This window comes from Hibiscus syriacus, unplaced genomic scaffold (genome assembly GCF_006381635.1).
Source record: "Hibiscus syriacus cultivar Baekdansim isolate YM2019G1 unplaced genomic scaffold, ASM638163v2 tig00111427_pilon, whole genome shotgun sequence".
In the NCBI taxonomy this organism is placed as follows: Eukaryota; Viridiplantae; Streptophyta; class Magnoliopsida; order Malvales; family Malvaceae; genus Hibiscus; species Hibiscus syriacus.
The window spans coordinates 4,088,044-4,107,439 of record NW_024063088.1 but is presented as its reverse complement, the minus strand read 5'-3'; the positions used below and the strand labels follow the sequence as shown (position 1 = coordinate 4,107,439).

Below are 19,396 nucleotides of genomic sequence, written 5' to 3'. Positions count from 1 at the left end.
GCGTGCCTTTAAAAGACCGATATCCAAGGTTGTATGCTCTTTTGGTTAACAAATGGGGAAGAATTTTTTATTTCAGAAAACAAAGTCAGGCAGGTTGGTTTTGAGACATCCAGGTGAGGAGAAACCTTGTGGATTGGTGGTTGGAGCTTTGGCTTGAATTTAATTCTACTCTCTGCAAGTTTTATGTTGATGCTTCGTTGGAAGACACCTCTATGTGGACAGGAAATGGTCAGGGCGTATATTCAGTTAGATCTTGTTTAAAATTACTAAATGAGAAAGAGAATGTGGAGTTAGATTGGTCAAATCTTGTATGGCTTAGGGTGGCCCCTCCTCGGGTGAAAGTTTTTTTCTGGAAGATGTTGCAGATGAAGGTAGGAGTTAAAGTTGAGCTACTGAAACGTGGAGTTAATGGGATTGTGTACAACCTGTGCCCCTATCCTGTTCAACTCTGGAAACGGTTTCTTACTTGTTTGTGGCGTTCTCGGTAGTTTAGAAATTATGGTATATTTTTTTTTGATGATGTGGGATATCCCTTTTGCTGTTCCAGAAAGTCCTGATGCTCTATTTTCAGTTTGGAGGAAGCTGGTGCCTCATTCGAAAATTTGGGAGTTTATTCTAGGAGCAATATTATGGTCGATCTGGAAGTATAGGAATGAGATAATTTTTGAAGGTAAAAAGCTAGACAACACAATGATGTTCTTCCTAACAAGGTACAGACTGGTTTCTTGGTTCTTGGCGAAATTTCTTGTTGTCCTTATTCTTTTCAATTGTCTTGTGGGTAATCCAGGTCTAGCTGATTCATGGGTGTGTGGCATTAAAACCGACACTACCTCGCTATCTTGGTGTCCCCCTCCTAAGGGTTTCTTCAAGATAAATGTGGATGGAGCTGTGGATAAGTTTTGGAATAAAGGGGGAATAGATGGTTTACTAAGGGATGAAGATGGTTCGGTGTTGGGGACATTTTCTGAGTGTTGGTTCGAGCCCTCCAATTTTGGTCGAACTGTTGGCTATCAAAGCCGGTATATTATTCTTCATGAATTCGAATTGGAGCTCAAGGGGAAAACTTATTTTGGAGAGCGATTGCAGTAAAGCGGTAGACTGGATCAAATTTTCGAGTTCTTATCCTATGTTATTTAGTTCGCTAGTGAAGGAAATTGGGTCTTTGGTAGTAGATAGGAATGTTATTGTAAAACATTTTAGTAGAGTTGTGAATTGAAAAGTAGATGAATTAGCTAAGATAGGAATTGGATGAACTTGTGTTTTTTTGGTTTTTCTAGGAGGTTTCTTCCGATGTTAGGTGTTGTTGTTGTAATGGTTATCTTGTACTGTGTTATTGGTTGGTAATAAAATTTTGAGGCACTCTTTTCCTCCTTCCAATGTCCGTCGAAAAACTTTAGTGTTTTTTTTATAAAAGTATGAGGTCTCATTAAAAAACCCCTTCATAGTTGACTCTTACCAAAAGGAAAGGGACAACTAGCGAAAGGAGGAAAAGAGTACCTCATTTTATTGATATTTCATAATTACAACATAAAACCTTCACATAACATCAGAAAAGGTTGTCCTCAAAAGATGCAGGAACAGCCTATATAACAGCTGATAATCACCCGATCCTTTCTTTAGCTAACTTATCAGCCTCCCAATTACAAACCCTAGGAATTAACTTCACTAACAACGCCCTAGACAATACATAAGACTCAATCTCCTTAATTAAATTACTAAAGAACACAGGGGCAAGACAAGGCGACTGGATCCATTCCACGGTTATTTTGCAGTCACATTCCAGAATCAACCTACCTTTAGTAGACCAAACTGAGGAATAAAAAAATTCAGTGGCTTTTCTAATAGCCTTCAACTCTGCTAGTGGGGGAGGACCAAGTCCAACACTCTCTGTAAACGATGCTAGAACAAAGCCATTTGAATTTTTAAGAATACCCCCATGCCACCAGCCATTCCATCTCTTCTAACAACACCATCAACATTAAACTTATAAAAATCAGCAGGAGGAGTGAGCCATTTATGTACAACTCTATTCGACAACTTTGAACACTTGATACCATCTGCTAAAGATGGATCAGCCATTAATGAGCCCACCGAAATCGACACTTGATAAAACTTGGCTAAAAACCACTTGGCTAATCTAAATCTGACAATGAAGAAGAGGGACGACTTGTCCAATACCTTATTCTCAAAAACAATTGAATTCCTATGTTTCCATATAGACCAATGGACCACACCTGGAATAAATTTCCAAATTGTTGATTTCGCCACCAAATCAGGCCAATAACTAATGAGGGAAGGAATATCACGAGGCAAAGCTGTACAAACATCCCAAATTCTGAAAAACTTAATCCAAATCTCCCCAGCCACTGATATGAAGGGGGTTTCCCAAGAACTTTAGTGTTTTTGACGGTTATGAAGGGGGTTTTTAACGAGGCATTCCTTTCTTATAAAAAAAAAGGTTAAAAAGGGCTTGAAATTGTAAGATTCATCCATCTTAAGCTATACGTAACTCTTTTTACCATCACAAAGCTCTACAAATAGTGTCTTGCAACACTCTTTTATGTAAATTTAATTAAAATTTTCATTTCAATGGTCATAATTGTCTTCAAGCCAAACTTTCCAGTAAAGTGCCATGTATTCTTTAAGCCACATTAGCAGCTTATATTTTGTAGCTTACACCCAAAAAGGTTATTGCACATCATCCAAGTTGACTTACCAGCCAATAAGCATGATACAAAATCATACTTTCTATATTATAGTAGAACACCCTTAATGCTTCTCAATGAAAGGGAAAACATAAATTAAATTGTTCAGACCCAGAGATGACATTAGACAAAAGCTAAGCAGGAGAAAACTCACAGTTCCATGCCATTCTCCACGATGAACCTCACCATATGAGCCTGCAACATAAAGGATGCACCAAAATAATGATGATATATCACATTAATTGAAAACAATCTAGAATCAAAATAGCTAATGGAGAGGTCAATACCAAGTCCAATGCGCTCTCCCAACATGATTTCCTCCCATGGAATCTCACAATCTGCAATATCTTCAAGTGCAACATCTGACTTTGAACTATCATTACCAGCTGATCTATCTGATATTCTCTCACCTTCTGAGTTGACCCCCAAAACATCATGTTCCCTTTCACCACTACCTTGTGGCTCACTGCCAGCTAAATCAGCAACTACATCATTATGCTTATTCACAGCTGCACTAGTTGCCACCACAGCAGCAGCCGTAGCAGTAGCAGTAGCAGCAGCAGCTAATGGAAGTTCAACATTTGAATCAGTGCAAGACTTTGCTGCAGCAACTACCATTGAAGACGCAACAACAGCAGCAGCAGCTGCTGCTGCAGCAGCAACTGGGATATTTCTAGAATATTGAATAGGAGCTGCATCAACTTGTAATGACACAGGTGTTCCAATGGATTCCCTGGCATCCAATGGATAAGAGACCCTTAGGCCTTCCCTGGGTTTAAGATGCTCAGGTTGGTTATGAGGAGAGCTTGCTTTGACATATACTTTGCGATGGGGTAGAGGAGGCAAGCGATGAGAGGGCCCAAAATCATCTTGATTCTTACCTTCGAGAGGTCCAGTGCTCTGTATGTTTCCATCTTTAGTCTCAGCTGCCAACCTGACTTCAACAATTGATCTGTCTAACTGCTCGGAATAAGCCTCGGTGAATAAGTTAGGGGGAGCAACGACACCACTCTCAAGTAAAACATCATGAAGTTTTTGAGCTAACTGTGGATTCTCCTTGGCAGCATCAAGCATGTACTGCGAGACATCTTTCACCTTCATCCTACGCACAGCAGGAGAGCTAATACCTTCTGTCCAGGAAGGAGATCTTGCATGTGCATGAGTAGGTCTGTTAGGAAGTTCTCGCACAGGTTGCTTCTCCATGTAAGGGGTTTTAAGGTCTTCTATGGGTTCCTTAGTTTGCTCCAGACTGCTAGTTGCCCCAGATAAATCTGCAAAAGCATTAAAATCACCTCTTTCATCAGATTGGTTTCCTCCAGTAGCAAATTTTTTTAACCTGGATCTCCTCTCAGCTGTCCCAAACTCTGAATTGTCTTCAAATGAACTCCCAATCCCACTACTAGAAGAGGCCATATGAGATGAATCAATGTCTCTGGACAAAGGACTGGTGGAAAAGAAAGAATCAGCATATTCCACATGCGATCCAGCTACATCAGAAGGAATAAGTGTTCCAGGATCGGCCATTAGGTCAACAATGTATTCGCTGAAAAATATACGGATCACTTAGATAAATAGCTAAGCTTTTGCAATCTATATCGACAATTTTCAAACCTAGATGCACTACTAGCCTAAAAAGAATCTTGTCACGCATCTTTTGAAGAACCACAATGCAAATTCTAAAATAGAGAAATATATATAAAATACGTACAGGTTTGTATAGAAGTTAGTAAAGAACATAATTAAACAAAAGAAAAATATTTGATCAAATGAAACAATTAACAGTCGCGGCATCGCATACTTAATAAATAATACAATATATTCCATTGCAAGCAAAAAAAAAAACTAAGTAATTCAGATAAGTTATTTTTAAGAGAAAAAAAATATACACCATAACAGAAATCACCTTCCATCACCAATCTTTACAAAATTTATTGCTACATCGTCAGAACCTGTGTATTGCTGCCCCTTAACCAATCGGCAAGGAATACCAGCAGTATCAGCCAAAACCTATGCAAACACAAAGAAATAACCATTATTGATAGTGGAGAATTCCTCAAAGATCATTACAATCAAACCATGAAATCAAATTACTATGAAAAATGTACTTCCTAAGGCAAGAATCAAGAAGTATGTGCAAGAGTTGGGTACCCATTGTACATGACCTAAACTAAATAAGCAATATAAATGAGACAGAAGTTTTATGGGTAGGAAAAAGGAAACAATGAAGAGCATCAAGCAAACAAAAAATATTTAACACGCATAGGAAAGAATGATATTCCTAGAGGGTCATTTTGAAATCATTATTTGCCGTCACTTCTCAAAACCATGTTGTACTGGAAATTTTGAATAAACTATCAATTACACTGAAAAATGAACTGAACGTTCAGTGAATCGTTCATGAATCATGCGGCTGGAAGTTCGTTTATGTTCGATTATTTATTAAATGAACGAACATGAACAAGATTTTGCGTTCATTTAATTAAATGAACGAACATGAACAAAGGGCTCGTTTGTTCATTTACGTTCATGAACGTTCGATTATATGTTCGTTTATGTTCGTTCATTTATGTTCATTTATGTTCGAACAGAGGGCAAATTTAATATGTTACGAAGATTATTGAAGTTTGGATTTCAAGAAGATTGTTTTGTTGAACAAATTAACTTTAAGACTTTATTATGCTCATATAGCTTATTTATGATTTATGTACGTTTTTTTCGTATTCGAACAAATTAACTCTAAAGTTATAGGTTATATTAATGAATTTTAAGTTGTTATTCTTGTTGTTTACTCTTTTTACATTAATTTGTTGTGTTCGAATAAGTTTGTTTTTTGTGTTTGTGTTGTTTGTTTATGTTCGTTTATTGTGTTCGTTTATGTTCATTTATTATATTCGTTCTGGTAGTTAATTCCAACATGGCATTTGCTGTATGGAATCTTCTTCTTTTCATTGTTCCAGTAAATCTTTAGAAATACAGTTGTCAGGCTGTAAACACCTAAATCAAAAGAAAAACAAAGAGCGCAAATACCTTGAATAGCAATGCACGATGACGAGCCAACCCAATCGTTAAAGATCCAAGTGGCAAAACCATGCTGCCAAGGGTAGCTTTTAAACTGTAACTAAGACTTCGCCAGGCTCGGGACATGTTTTCAGGATCAGCAACTGGTCCACCCATATAGTCAGAAACTAGAACCGCAAGTTTTTGCATCAGGTTGCTGCTTACAGAAGCCAAAGATTCTGATCTTAACTTCACTGTCATATCTAGTGTTTTTAGTTCAAGTTTCATCAAATTTGCATCAAAAGCCCTATTGACCAAAACTGCTTCCCAAGAGACATTGTCTGACACCGATGCCCCTTGCAGATCAAGAAGTGAAGGCATTCTTTCTGAAGTGGGTTCAGTTAGAACTCCATACAGGTCATAAAAGCCATCCAGGATCTTGTCATCATAATCAAGAGAATTATAATTCTGTGAAGCACGGACAAATCTACGATATGAGCTGGGTTAGCAGGGAATAAACTATAGCAAATAAACCCTAGAAAGCTAACACGGCAGTGGGGAGGAATCTAGCAAATGTGTAGATATTCAGAAAGTCCAAAATGACACATTACCGATATTAGCCATAACTTTTTATTATTCTTTTCTTAAACATAATCTGATAACCTAGAGCATTTCACCATGTAATATATGCTTGAATCAGAACCTGCAAAGCTAACATAAACCTAAAAACCCCATGGGACATAATGACCAGTAATCAAAATGACCAATCCCACCCTTAGATTGAGTAATAATAACACTTTTATATAAATATCAAATCCGAAATTCCAAACCCAAAATTACTAAAATCTTAAGCAAATAGAAACCAAAATGACCCAAATATCATTCAAGCCCCTAATTGCCCAACCCACCCAAATGTCACTTCTACTCGAACCTAGAAACTTTTAAGACAATGAAATACTTCCATTGTGATAATTAATTTCTCAAATGAATGCATGTTAGGAAAATCCACAGAATAAGCAAGTTCATGAGCTTAGTGTAAATCATAAACCAGATCATTACAGTAAAAGGCTCAAAACATGTGTTTGTCAATGAATTGAAAGAACCCATGAGCTTACTAATACAATTTAGTATTTCTATAATGGCCATTCAACTAAGAAACAGCAAGGATAAACTTCTATTCTAGAAATATGAAGACTGGGGTGGAAGTACAAAAGAGCTCTATTTAAAAGATAATTTCAGTTGCTGACGAAGTTAGCTGATTATAAGAAATAAATGGATGAACTTATGGACTTAAAACTTAAAAGAACATAATGTCAGACAAAGATTTAAATAAACATGAGGCTAGATAAAAAGGGGACAAATCCAAGTCGAATAAGATTAACTGACAGACAAGAATCGTTAAAAGCGGAATGAAAATGAGAAGGATTCACAAATCACACACAGCACAATGGAAAGGAAGTAAAAAATCAAGCATTAAACTCAAAGATTCCAATTAAGACTTTAGCAAGTACTAAGAAGGAGAACAAAAAGAAAGCTAAATGGATTAAACAGGGGAATGAAGATGGAAACATACCCAATATCTAAAAGCAACAACTTCAGCTGGAGTATTCTCCGGATCACAAGAGCCTAAACTAATTTGCTTAACAGCCTCAATTTGAACCGCCTCGGGATCCTCCCTGGCACTCAACTCCAGGGCCAATTGTATCTGATACTCCTCTTCTATATCAGGATTCCTTGAGTTACTAGATCCTGAATCGCGCCTTACTGCGTCCAAGGCAGCCTCTAAGCCACTAGTACTAACTAAATCAGTCGGTTCCATACTTTCCTCCCTTTTCACGTTTGAAGAAGATGGCGACCTAGGACCTTTTCTATTAGCAACTGAATTTAACCAATTGGAAAGTACAGACAATGGTTTATTGTTATCAGGACTATGATGAGGCTTTGACTGCAGGGCCTTATCAGTTGAAGATGACGATACATCACTGGACTTGTTGCCTTTTGATGCAGTTGACCCTTCTACATCATCCGATTGATTAGACATCATATGCAGTTTCTTGAGAAGATTCTTCATATTATTTCACCAAGACATAGCATCCAATGCTAAAGAAGTAAAAATCTGGCCATAAACATCTCCATTGTCTTGGACCAAGCATGAATTGAAATCTAGGTTCAAACAAATCCAAAAACAAACTATAAAATAAAATGGAAAAAAAAACCCTTCTTTTTTTCCAAATTACCTTCCAACTCTCAAGCTATCCAAAAGATCAACTCGTCAAATCCAAGCCCCAAAACCACCATAATTTCAAAGCGATGCCCAGCAAAGTTGGTCAAATATCAGAAGGACCCAGATGTTTCAGTTCAAAGAAAAAACCCTCCTTTACAACGAAATCCAGCAAAAATAAAAGAGTTCAACAGCATACAAAGAACCAACAGTTTCATTCACCTCCAACAACCCAAAAAAGCAACAAAAAATTTCCACACCCAGATTAAGAAAAAGAATGGGTCTTTCTGTTGGGATATAGAATTAGATAAGAAAGCATATAAAAGGGAGTAGTTTGGGAAAAAATATTTAACAACAAATGAAGGTAAACACTAAACTAAGGGCATAGAGAGAAGCAGCAAAGATCAACAAGTGGGATTGTAGGACCTCCCCAAAAAAAAACAAAATATGACCCACTTGATTTATAGAGGCAACAGCCAACAAGGATTTTTCAAGGTCCCAAAAGAAAGTTCTAAGTTTTTTTGGTGGCAAATACTTTCCTTCTTTTCCCTCTGAATAGTCCAAATACTCCCCCCCCCCCAATGCGTGTTAACCTTCCCTTTCAGTTTTTCTCTCTATATTCTTGGAGTCCCCAAACTCTACAACAACTTGGAAGATGGTATATGAGTTGGAATTTTGTGGTAAATAGAATAATATTTGAACCAACAACTTGAAAGACGCAATAGGGAATGAAAAATACTACACTTCTACTTTTTTTTAGCTTTTTTATTTTCTTTTTCGTTTTGGGTTTCTGGTTATTTTTCATGTGAATTTGCTTTTGTCGGCTTCTGTTTAAAGACCAAAAGTTGAACCGGTATGAAATTAACCGCAACGGGAAAGGAAAATAGAGCTATAATTTTGGTATAATGGTTTTTTTAGTCTCTATACTCTTTGTACTTTTGAAATTTAATTCTTTTAATTTTAAAAATTCAATCCCTATATTACTTTGACAGATAAAGTACACAAACGGTCCTCCGACTATAAGATATTATTTTGTTGACTCCCCATGCTATTAAAAGTTATGAAATAATCCCTGACTATAGGGTATTGTTTTGTTGAGTCCCTCGACAATTAAAAGTAACCCGACAATTCATATGTTCCAAACTCGTCCTTTATGTTAAAATTGATGGCAATTTGAGCTGAACGTTAACCTGATGACTGTGATATGATAAAATATAATCGTAAAATCTCAAACGACTATCATATCCTAGTCAACGGGTTAACGTCTAGCTCACATCGATTTCAATTTTTAACAAAAAATGATAAGTTTGGAACATATGAATAGTTGATTGAACAATTTGTAACTTTTAATAATCGTGTGACTCAACAAAGCAACAATTTATAATCGATGGATCATTTGTAGCTTTTAATAGTCTATGGACTCAATAAAATATCGTCCTATAGTCGGAGGACCATTTGTATACTTTAACCTAATTTGATTTAGTAATTGAAATCCGAAACTCATTAAATGACTTTAATGGTGAAATAAAATATTATTCTTTTTCTATAATTTGAGTTCAAATAGATGATTTTATAAGGGTGTGTAAATTATCAATAAATTAAAACAAAATAAACATAAATTATCTCATAATCGTCTAAGACTATTTAAAAATGAACCATTCAAACCCGATTAATAATATTCTTAAAAATACTTTCGTAAATTGGATAATGTAATGTTAAAAAAATTATATAAAGCTACGTTAAAGCCATGCAAGGAAAAGAGTATCAAATTCCCGTATGTCTTAAAAATAGTGTCCAAGAACTTTACAGTCCAGATTCAGTTTTTATTTATTTATTTTATTTTTGGCTTTCTACGAATGTAATATTCGTTATATGAATAATTTTACATGATTCAATCTAACAAAAGTTTCTTTTATCAAATTATCAATTCAACTTTAATTATTAAATTAAAAGAGTAGAAAGATTAAAATATTGAGATTAGAAAGCTGGTTTAATATAAAAATATCAAATTATATCTATTTCTCTATCTAGGTGCTTAAATTTTTTCACTTAATGTAGGTATAACGTTTCTGACGTTACAAATTTAAATGTTTAATCCATTATAATCGTTAGAAAATATTATAACCGTCTTAAAAATATTATTACTTAAAATAAATCTAAAATCTCAAAAAATCAAATTCATAATCTCAATCCCTTATTATTGTCAGGCATCATCAATGTCGTTGATTGACTACCATCAGCGTCCCCGACTGGCCAAAATCTCTGCCACTTACAACAAACCAAAATAGAAAAGCAAGCATGCAAGTGGGAGAATGTGGGGAAAATATAAACGCGATCATTATTAATTAGGGTTTAGAGATGAAATACTTAGGATTTTAAGGATTTAAGTTCAGAGATTTAGAAATTTAAGAATTTGAGGTAACGACAATAGTGAAATTAGTGATAGCCGGTGAGTAGGTGAAAGGTGATGAATGGTTTATTAGAATTGGGACTTTCTTTTAAATAACATTTTTAAAAAATTAAATACAATTTTCCAAAAAAAAATATAAACGCTATATGTGTCAAATAACGGAATTTTTAACAGTCGTAATAGATCAGACACCTATAATGATAACATTGATAATGTTAGACACTTACATTAATCAAAAAATAATTTAAGCACCTAGAGAAATGACGTATAATTTAAATAATTTTTTAATATGAAGCCTAAAAGTATAAAAAACTATTTTTTAATAGAATTTAAAATTTTAATGTAGATCACATGGACCGAAAGCAGAACTGGACCTAAACTTTTAAAGTATTATGAAATTATGCATATTTGTTAGTGTTTGATTTAAATGTATGATTTTTGGCATGAATCAAACGATTTTGGTGATAAAAAGATTGTTGTTATATTTTGAGGTTCTAAGTTCGAGTACCAGGAATGCTAAGGGTGTGAGCATTTAATGTGAAATAGTTGAGGGTTATCTTTAAACAAATATGACTTTGTACTTAACCCAAATTATAAAAAATAATGTATGGTTTTTGTATTATTTAAATTTTATATTTTTTATAAAGTTGAAATTTTATATTATTTTTATTTTAAAATATCAGTTCATCTTCTAATTTCTATTCAATTTTATTATTAATTATTGTTCTGATAATTATAAAAAATAATAAATTCTTTTATCAATTTTATATTTAGTCTTAAAAATTATAATTAACTGAATGATATAATTTTCAATAATCTATATTTATTTTTTTTACAGTCAATCCAACAACTAATGATAAAATAAAATATGAAATGCTTAATATTTTTAAATAAAAATAACTTAAAAATAATTTATCCAAATAAAATATAAATTTTAAAATAAAAGACTAAACATTTTATTTCTTTCACCGTAAAGCCGCCTTCTATATTTTTTTAACCTAGATTTTCTTGACAATCTTTTTGTAGCGCATCTCTCTTTCTTTTTTTTTATTTTTTTAGCCGACGACAATATTAATCTTAATATTAGTTGTCGATCATTGATGTTTATTAGTTCTTTGTTTTTGTTTTTTCCTTGAATTTTTTTTTAATTTTAAATAAAAATCTGTCTTTGTGACACATTTTTCTCTGTTCTTGTAGTACCAATTTTATCTGCTCTTGTGTCACGATCCTTGCTTTTGGTACGTTTTTCGTATATTTTTGTGGTCGTTTTAGTGCTCACACAAACATCCATTTTCTTAAATATGTATAATCAAATATCCTATTTCTGGAGTTAAAATTGTTTAATTTTTTATTTTTGAGTGAAAAATTGTGCGCATTTAAGAAAAATAAAATGTAGGTATTTAAGAATTAACCAATAAATATAATATGGACTAATTATCAATTGATACATTTAGATATTATTTTTTTTCTTTTGCAGGAGAAGTTGACAAGTTTTCAGATTAATATGTTAAAAAAAATTGAGATCAATTTAACAATTTTTGTTAAATTTAAGGATTAGATATTATTTTACATTTAAAATTAGCATGTATATATTCAATATTAAAATCTAATTAATCAAATTGACGGTCTAATGAAAGACAACATCACTTCAATCTTAATTAAAATTAAGATTTAAATTTAACTTCGGACAACATTTTTTCTCCCTTAACCTTGAAATCAAATTAAGTCATTTGGTTTCCCAAAATGTTGACTTATCAATCAATTCTTAGTGTTGAAAACTTTTATATTAGATGAAAAATATTTTAATTTTAAATTAATGTAATACGAGAAAAATATAAGGTATGTGAGCACCATTTTAATTTACACCCCAAACCCAACTAAGAAACCCCCTTTTACAATTAAAGCCCAAATCCTTACAAAATATGACCCAAACCCAACCAAGCCCAAGCCCAAACCCCAAAACCAAATTAATCCAACCTCAAATAGAACCCGATCCGGGCTCAATCAGATTCGACCCGACCCGGGTCTACCCTAACCTAGCTATATAGTCGCCCGAACACCGCCAATCAAAGTGCACCCTTCTCTGCCCAACGAGCAGCCACCCCGCTCTGCACCATTCTCGGCAAAGCCATCAAGCACACCAGCAGCAAACAATTCAAGCCCCTGCAAAATAAAAAACAAAATAGCAATGATATTTTTTCAGATATAAATGCCTATTTAACCCAATAATTAATCTGTAAAAAAGGGTTCAAAAATCCCTCCAAAAAGAGATGTTGTACTCTGGTTCAAAGCAATAAAGTATTGAAGGTTATTTTTTCTTTCTTTTCCTTAATTTCGAAATTTTTTTATATATGTGTTCTTTATTTGTTGCTAATTTCAAAAACCCAGTAATCAAAAAAAAATTAGTTCGAGTTAAACCCCTATCGCTTCTATTTTTTTCATAAAAAATATATACTAAGATTTTCTAAAAAAACAAACATTTTGCATGCTTCGAATAAAAAAAAATAGAGCTCTTTTTTCCGAATATGACCTAATCTAATATCAACCAACGAACCCATTTTGGCAGTAAATAACAAAAATAAAAAAATAAAAGGAAATAGATCGGAGTATACCTGAGTTGAAAAAGGGTCATCGGAGTCCAGGGTTACCAAACGGTTTTGGTCGGTTTTTGGATAATTTTAGGGGATTTTGGTGTTTTAGGTCTTAAAATAGGCTTTAGGGGGCTAGATCTAGGTTTGGTGAATTTTTGGGAGCGTTTTGGTGTTTCCGACCGCCCTGTGCGACGATTAGACGACGACCTATGCTGGTTAGAGGCGGTCGGCCTACTGTTGGCTGGGGGAAGGGGAGAGCACCTAATGGTTTTTTTTTTCTGGGTTCAACTGAAGTGAAATGAAAAACAAAAATTGTTGGTATTTATAGGGAAATTTTAGAGGTTTATTGCGTTTAGCCCCCTGTAGGTTTAGCATGTTTTTTCAATTTGGTCCCTACAGGGACCAAAACTGTCATTTTACCTTTTTTTTGCATGCTTGTTATTTTTTTTAGGTTATTCATGTTTTAGTCCCTCATGTTTTAGCATGTTTTAACATTATGGTACTGTAGGGTTTAAATATGTAATTTCCCTTTTATTTGTCCATTTTTATTTGATTTGGTGAAATTTTTGTTTAGTCCCAGTAAGTTATATGTGTTTTTGCATTTTAGCCAGTGTAGTGACTATTTAATTTTTTTAAATATGTGTGGATCGCTTATGTAATTTTCCCTTTTTATTTAACATATTACTTTTTAGGGTTAAATAAAAATGAAAAAGATTGCTCTTAGGTCCTTGTATATTATGTGTGTTTTGTGTTTTATTCACTAATCTGTTTAGTTTTATTTTGTTTCGAATTAGACTTTAAATTTTAATTTGTTTTAATTTAGCCCCTTTTATGTTTAGTTTATTCCCTTTTAGTTTAATAATTTAATATTTATGCAATTAGGTCCTTATATTTAGGTTTATTTTCATTTTATGTTGTTTTTTCTGTTTATTTATTTATTTATTGTTTTAATTTTTTAATTAAGTTTATTAAATGTTCCAATATTTCATAGTTTAAATTCTTAGATTTAATTTTAAAATAGATTAACACTCGAACTGGACTTAAAATTTAGGATGACACTCTAGTGTAATTAGGGAGCAATTCGAGTCGAGTTTTCGCATAAGATGCCTGATTACTCGAATCGATTGCTCGACCCTTAAAATTTATTAATAATTAATATTCTCTAAAGAAACTTTAGGTTTAATAATTTAGATAATATCTAGAATTTAGATTGTTAATTAGCCCCCCAACTTTAGAAATTATCAATTTAGGTCCTCGTGCTCTTTAATCGTATAGAAATCGATTTTTTTAGATCTTGACCTTTTTAGTCCCAAAACTTCGATTAGTATTTTCAATTTTTACATAATTAAATAGGTTAAATAGAATCTCCACCTTTAGATAGATTTTAATGTAGTCCCCCTAATTTAGGAAATAATCCGAGTCAACCCTCGCGCGTAAATGCTCAAGGGACCACCTCGGTTATTTAATTCAATAATCTGTTTAAAAATCAAATAAGGTTAATATCAGAACCTACACATCTAGGTTTGCGCCTTTAGGTCCTTTAACTATCATAATTTGACACTTTAAGCCAGAAAAAACCTTAATTTACTTTTAGTTTAATTAGGATAAATAAAATTTGTTTGATCGTATTTTATTTTTAACCCTAAGGCAATGTTCACTTATTAGGGAATTAATATTATATCTATCGCAATCATGCTCAGGGGGTGACTACTGGTGATTCCCGAAATAAGTCGGTATCCTTCTCCAAACCGCATCATGATTTTCTAAAAACGAGGCAATATTCAGTTATCGAGCATAATAGCTGATCTCCCGCGTTTATGCTAGGGGCGAACGCTATCGACTTTGATAAATGAATACCCTTTTTCAACTCTTTGCATCCGTAATGATTTTCGAATTAAATAAAGATCAAACTCAAAATTTTTAATTTTAAATATAGGGTAACCAACTAGGTACTAATATTTGGGCGCTTGTGGGGGTACTAATCCTCCTGCACGTGTAACTGACTCCCGAACCCGATTTCTGGATTTTCGTAGACCATGAAACTTGGTATTTTTATAAAAAAATATTTTATTAAAATCACCTGGCTTTTATGGTGTTCCAATTGCACCTTAAATGATTGGTGGCGACTCCTCATATTTTGAAAATTCTTTTTAAAGAGAAAACCCCGAGTCAGTATCGGTCTTTTCCCCACCTGGACGAAAAACAGTGTCGACAGCTTGGCAACTCCGCTGGGGACTTTTGTTTTTAAAACAAATTGAGAGTCGAGCCACGAGTTGGTTACCTTATATTTATGATTTTGGAAATTACGAGTTCGATATTCTTTAATTTACAGTTCATTATGTTATTTCAAAAGAAAAAAATAGATTTTCTTTCTGGTTAATGCTTACACGTCCGTGAAATTACTTAAGATTGTTGCATATCATAGCTCTAAACCCAAGCTTAATCCCGGTTTACCTAAGTAGGGAGAAACTTCACACCTCATGAGGAGCATTGGACTTCCTTATGTAGGTCTAATAAAGTATCTCTGGAAAGCACCCTAAGTTGCCTATCCGGATATCAGATATGAGGTACACTTTTAGTGGTGTGATCTCCTGAGCTGAACCCGATTTGCAAGTCTGTAAAGGGCCAGAATCGGGGTTAACTTTAGCAGGTTATAAAAATTATTCGGGAACCTTTGCCAAAACCCTACCACATGTAGAGAATTTAGTGAACCTACCCCGCTAGAGCCATGTGGATAGCCTAGGAGAACTAGCGTGCATGCGGTTAGGATTTTAATTTTCTTTGGTGTGTTTTACATCCAATTCTTTAAATTTTTGCTAATTATTCTTTGATTTTTATGAATTAATCTAATTTTACTAACTTGTCTCTTTGTTTCCTGATTGCATATGTCATTTTCATGTCATATCATTGTATAGAATGTATTGATTCCCAGATTACCTAGTTACTGTAAAAAGAGCTTGTAGACACCTGTTTTTGACCGGGCTTAAAAAAATATTATAATAATAATAATTATTATTATTATTATTATTAATTATTATTAATAATTATTATTAATAATTATTATTATTATTAATTTACATGCATGCCAAAATACAACAAGGCCCAGTTCCAGTTACAATTCAGCCATGATTACAAGTTGCAACCCAACAAACTGGATCAAGACCCAAATTTGGCCCAAATTAGAAACAAAAAATTAGGGTTTCAAAACCCTACCCTAAACTATCATCCAATTGCCGCCTCCAACAAATACAATAATGCACGCCGCCAGTCAACCAATCGCCGTAACAGTGAACACCGAGCAGCTGCAACAGTGAAAGCTGACCACCGAGCCATCTAAGGCAACCATCGTCACTTTTTACACCAAATACCACCCAAGAACATAAAAAAAGCATACCAAATAAATCAGTGATCCATTAAAACAAATAAAATACATTCTATCATGCCTTACCACTGCTCGACATCAGTGGAAAATCCACTACACATCAACCATAAAAAGGGAGGTCAGGAACGAAATAAGGGGAAAATCAGTGTAAACAGGGAGATTTTTATCTATGTAATTGGGGGAAGCATTTGGGAAATATGCGACCAAAGGGGGGTTTTATACTGGAAAATTTGAGTGAAAAAAGGTGTAAGGTTACGATTCGAAAAACATAATAAATTTTAATTAGGGTCTTCCCATTTTTTTCATTGAAATCAATACAAAATCATTGAGGAGGAATATTCTTTACCAATGAGAAATAATTGAAATAACTTTCCCAATGAAAGATAGCAAATTTCAAGATTTTTATCGAGTTAAAGGATTTTCTTTAAATTACTAATTTGAGACAAATTAATTAAATTTCAGTAAATGGATCATAGTTTAACTTTTTATTCGATTTGTAATTTCTACCATTATGACAACGTGTAAGCGACACAGTACCAATTTTGGGCACTGTGGGGGTGCTAATCCTTCCCCACGCGTAACCGACTCCCGAGTCCGTTTTAATCGAATCTTTGGTAAATGCAGACCAGCTTTGGTCTTAAAAATGCTTTTTTTAAAATTATTTTTAAAAGACATTTTTAGATGTTCGACCAACCTAACCCAAAGGTCGATAGCGACTTTTTTTAATTTAATTCAAATTAATCCAAAATCACTCAATTTTCCAAAATTAAAGTCGTAACTATTTTTTAAAACAATTAAACGATTGTCCCGCCAAAAAGCTGTTATGACAGAGCTTAAGGCAGCAATGTCTTCCGATAGGACTAAGAACGTGATAAATGTTCAGAATCTGACTTACCGTTACTTTACTTTTAGAAGAGTAGACATGACCCCTACCCTAGAAGAATATACGTCTCTACTAAACATCCCAAATGTTAGGAGGCATTCCCTTTACCGCAAGGTAATCTGACCCATAGGGTTCACAACCAAGATGATTACATTGACGGGAAAGATCAAGGAATGGGTTGAGGAGTACATTCAATATGAGGGGATCTCTTGGGCTCATCTGAAGAGTTTGATTTACGAGTAGACGCTATCAAAGAGGAAGAGAGATCACTTTATGCTCACAGTAAATGGCTTGATAGTTTTCCTAATGAAGGAGGATCATTTCGACATCATCTTAATCGATTTTGTCGAAGTCATTACCAGAAAGATAAATCCCACATCGGCCATCATAGCTGAAACTTTCTTGTCACTAAACCAGTGTAGACGATCGGGGGGAGGTTAGTTTATTGGTTGTGCATCGTTGTTACTGGTATAATAGTGGAGTCACTCCTGGATAGTCGAGAAGGGTTGTGCTCGAAGACATCAGTCAGATTAATCTCCTTTAGTGGACTTCCTCGACAAGTGCCAAATTCGAGAGCATCGCAAAAAGAAAGAATGGGTCGAGTCCCTCCGAAACATAAAAGACACCGAGATAGTATGGAAAGTTTACTGGTTTCCCAAGGAAGACATATTGTATAGGTGTGACAATGATAGCTTTGTGATGTTACACGAGCTATGGGGAGCTGTCGGTTATACTCCATTAATAGTGCTTTGACAATTCAGTACCTGGTAGTTCATACCAGCTACCCATGGTTTGAATGAGGCAACATTTTATTTCTCTACATCGAGTTACCGAGAGCGGATCTCAAAGATCTACATGGCATGGCAAAAAACCTACTTAATGAGTTTCAAGATGATAGAGCCTATATTTATGTCAACCTGTGAGGTTTGGAGGTCGGGGAGAATTAATGATAACACCCGAAGCTGAATTTGGAGGACGGACTAATCATGGAGGAGCGATTGAGTAGGTTCCCGACTGAGACTGAGCTTTTGAGAGAGGAAATACGGTTGATGAATCTAGAGAGAGAAAAAGAACAAAGAAACTTCTCAGATGAAAAGACAATGTGAGAGCTCGAGCTGATAAAGAAAGACAGGGTAATAAAGCAGTTGGCCAAAGAAAAAGAAAAAGTCCAAGAGAGTTTCAATGCTATGGACTGGGTTTTTAGAGACCTATAGAAGAACATGAGAGTCCAAGGCCTGCATCATACCGCTAAGGCCTTAAAGATAAAACTCAATGGGGTAGAGAAAAGTGCAAAAAAAAAGCTAGAAGGAAAAGAAATGAGACATGCAACATGCTTAGAGACTGAGAGAACAAAAGGATGAGGCTAATTAAGAGTTGGCATAGAGGCGAGCACAAATTGAGTAGCTCGAGTCACAGGTGATTAGCTTAGAGGAGACTTTTCAGAACCCTTAGAATAGCAATAGGTTCCTTCTTCAAAGAGAGAATGAGGCATTGAAGAAAAGGATAGCTGAGTTGGAGGAAGGAGAATTGATCTACTCATCCGCACGAGAGATGGCCAGGTAGGAAAACGAATCCTTAAAAGCCAAGAAAATGAGGATAGCTTAGTTCCTTGAGGATAGCTGAGTTAGAGGTAGGAGACCTGCTTCTAGGGTAAGGCCTGTCGAATCAGGCATAGAAGAGCTGATACCTGACTTTAATGAGATAGTAGAAAAGGAAAATGCTAATAGTGAGATAACCCAGTAGTTGAGAAGTCTGGAGGAAAGAGTGAGGTCAGTTGAAGCGGAGCCTTTTTACGGAATGAACGCAAGGGAGCTAAGCTTGGTTCCTGATCTCATACTGTCCCCAAAGTTCAAAGCACCAGACTTCAAAAAATAAGACAGGACCAGTTTCTCATATGCTCACCTCACCATGTTTTGTAGGAGAATAGTGAGCTATACTGAGAATGAGAAGCTTTTGATACATGGCTTCCATGATAGTTTGACTGGATTGGCGGCCAAATGGTATAATCAATTAACTAAATCTCATATCAAATCATGAAGGGATTAGGCCCGAAGATTTTTGGAACAGTATCATCACGTCACTGACCTAGTACATGATAGGTGGACGCTAAAAAATATGGAGAAATGACACATCGAAACCTTTAGGCAAAACGCCCAAAGGTTGCGTGATGTGGCATCACAAGTGCAGCCCCTACTACTGGAAAAGAA

General features: G+C 34.6%; 1 protein-coding gene across 2 annotated transcripts in view; it reads right to left on the bottom strand.

The window, feature by feature from the left end:
* LOC120163103 (probable serine/threonine-protein kinase SIS8) overlaps window positions 1–8,260 on the bottom strand; it is a 28,489-nt gene extending 20,229 nt beyond the window's left edge. The window contains exons 1-5 of one of the 2 annotated variants that reach the window (XM_039173112.1): window positions 7,276–8,260; window positions 5,733–6,170; window positions 4,609–4,712; window positions 2,993–4,248; window positions 2,860–2,900 (exon numbers count right to left, since the gene is read on the bottom strand). In XM_039173112.1, coding sequence (XP_039029043.1) covers window positions 2,860–2,900; window positions 2,993–4,248; window positions 4,609–4,712; window positions 5,733–6,170; window positions 7,276–7,773 — 2,337 coding nt within the window. In that variant the 5' untranslated portion in view covers window positions 7,774–8,260. Of the gene's footprint in view, window positions 1–2,859; window positions 2,901–2,992; window positions 4,249–4,608; window positions 4,713–5,732; window positions 6,190–7,275 lie in introns of both variants that reach the window. The other variant, XM_039173113.1, reaches the window with a different exon arrangement.
* Window positions 8,261–19,396: the final 11,136 nt, after the last annotated feature.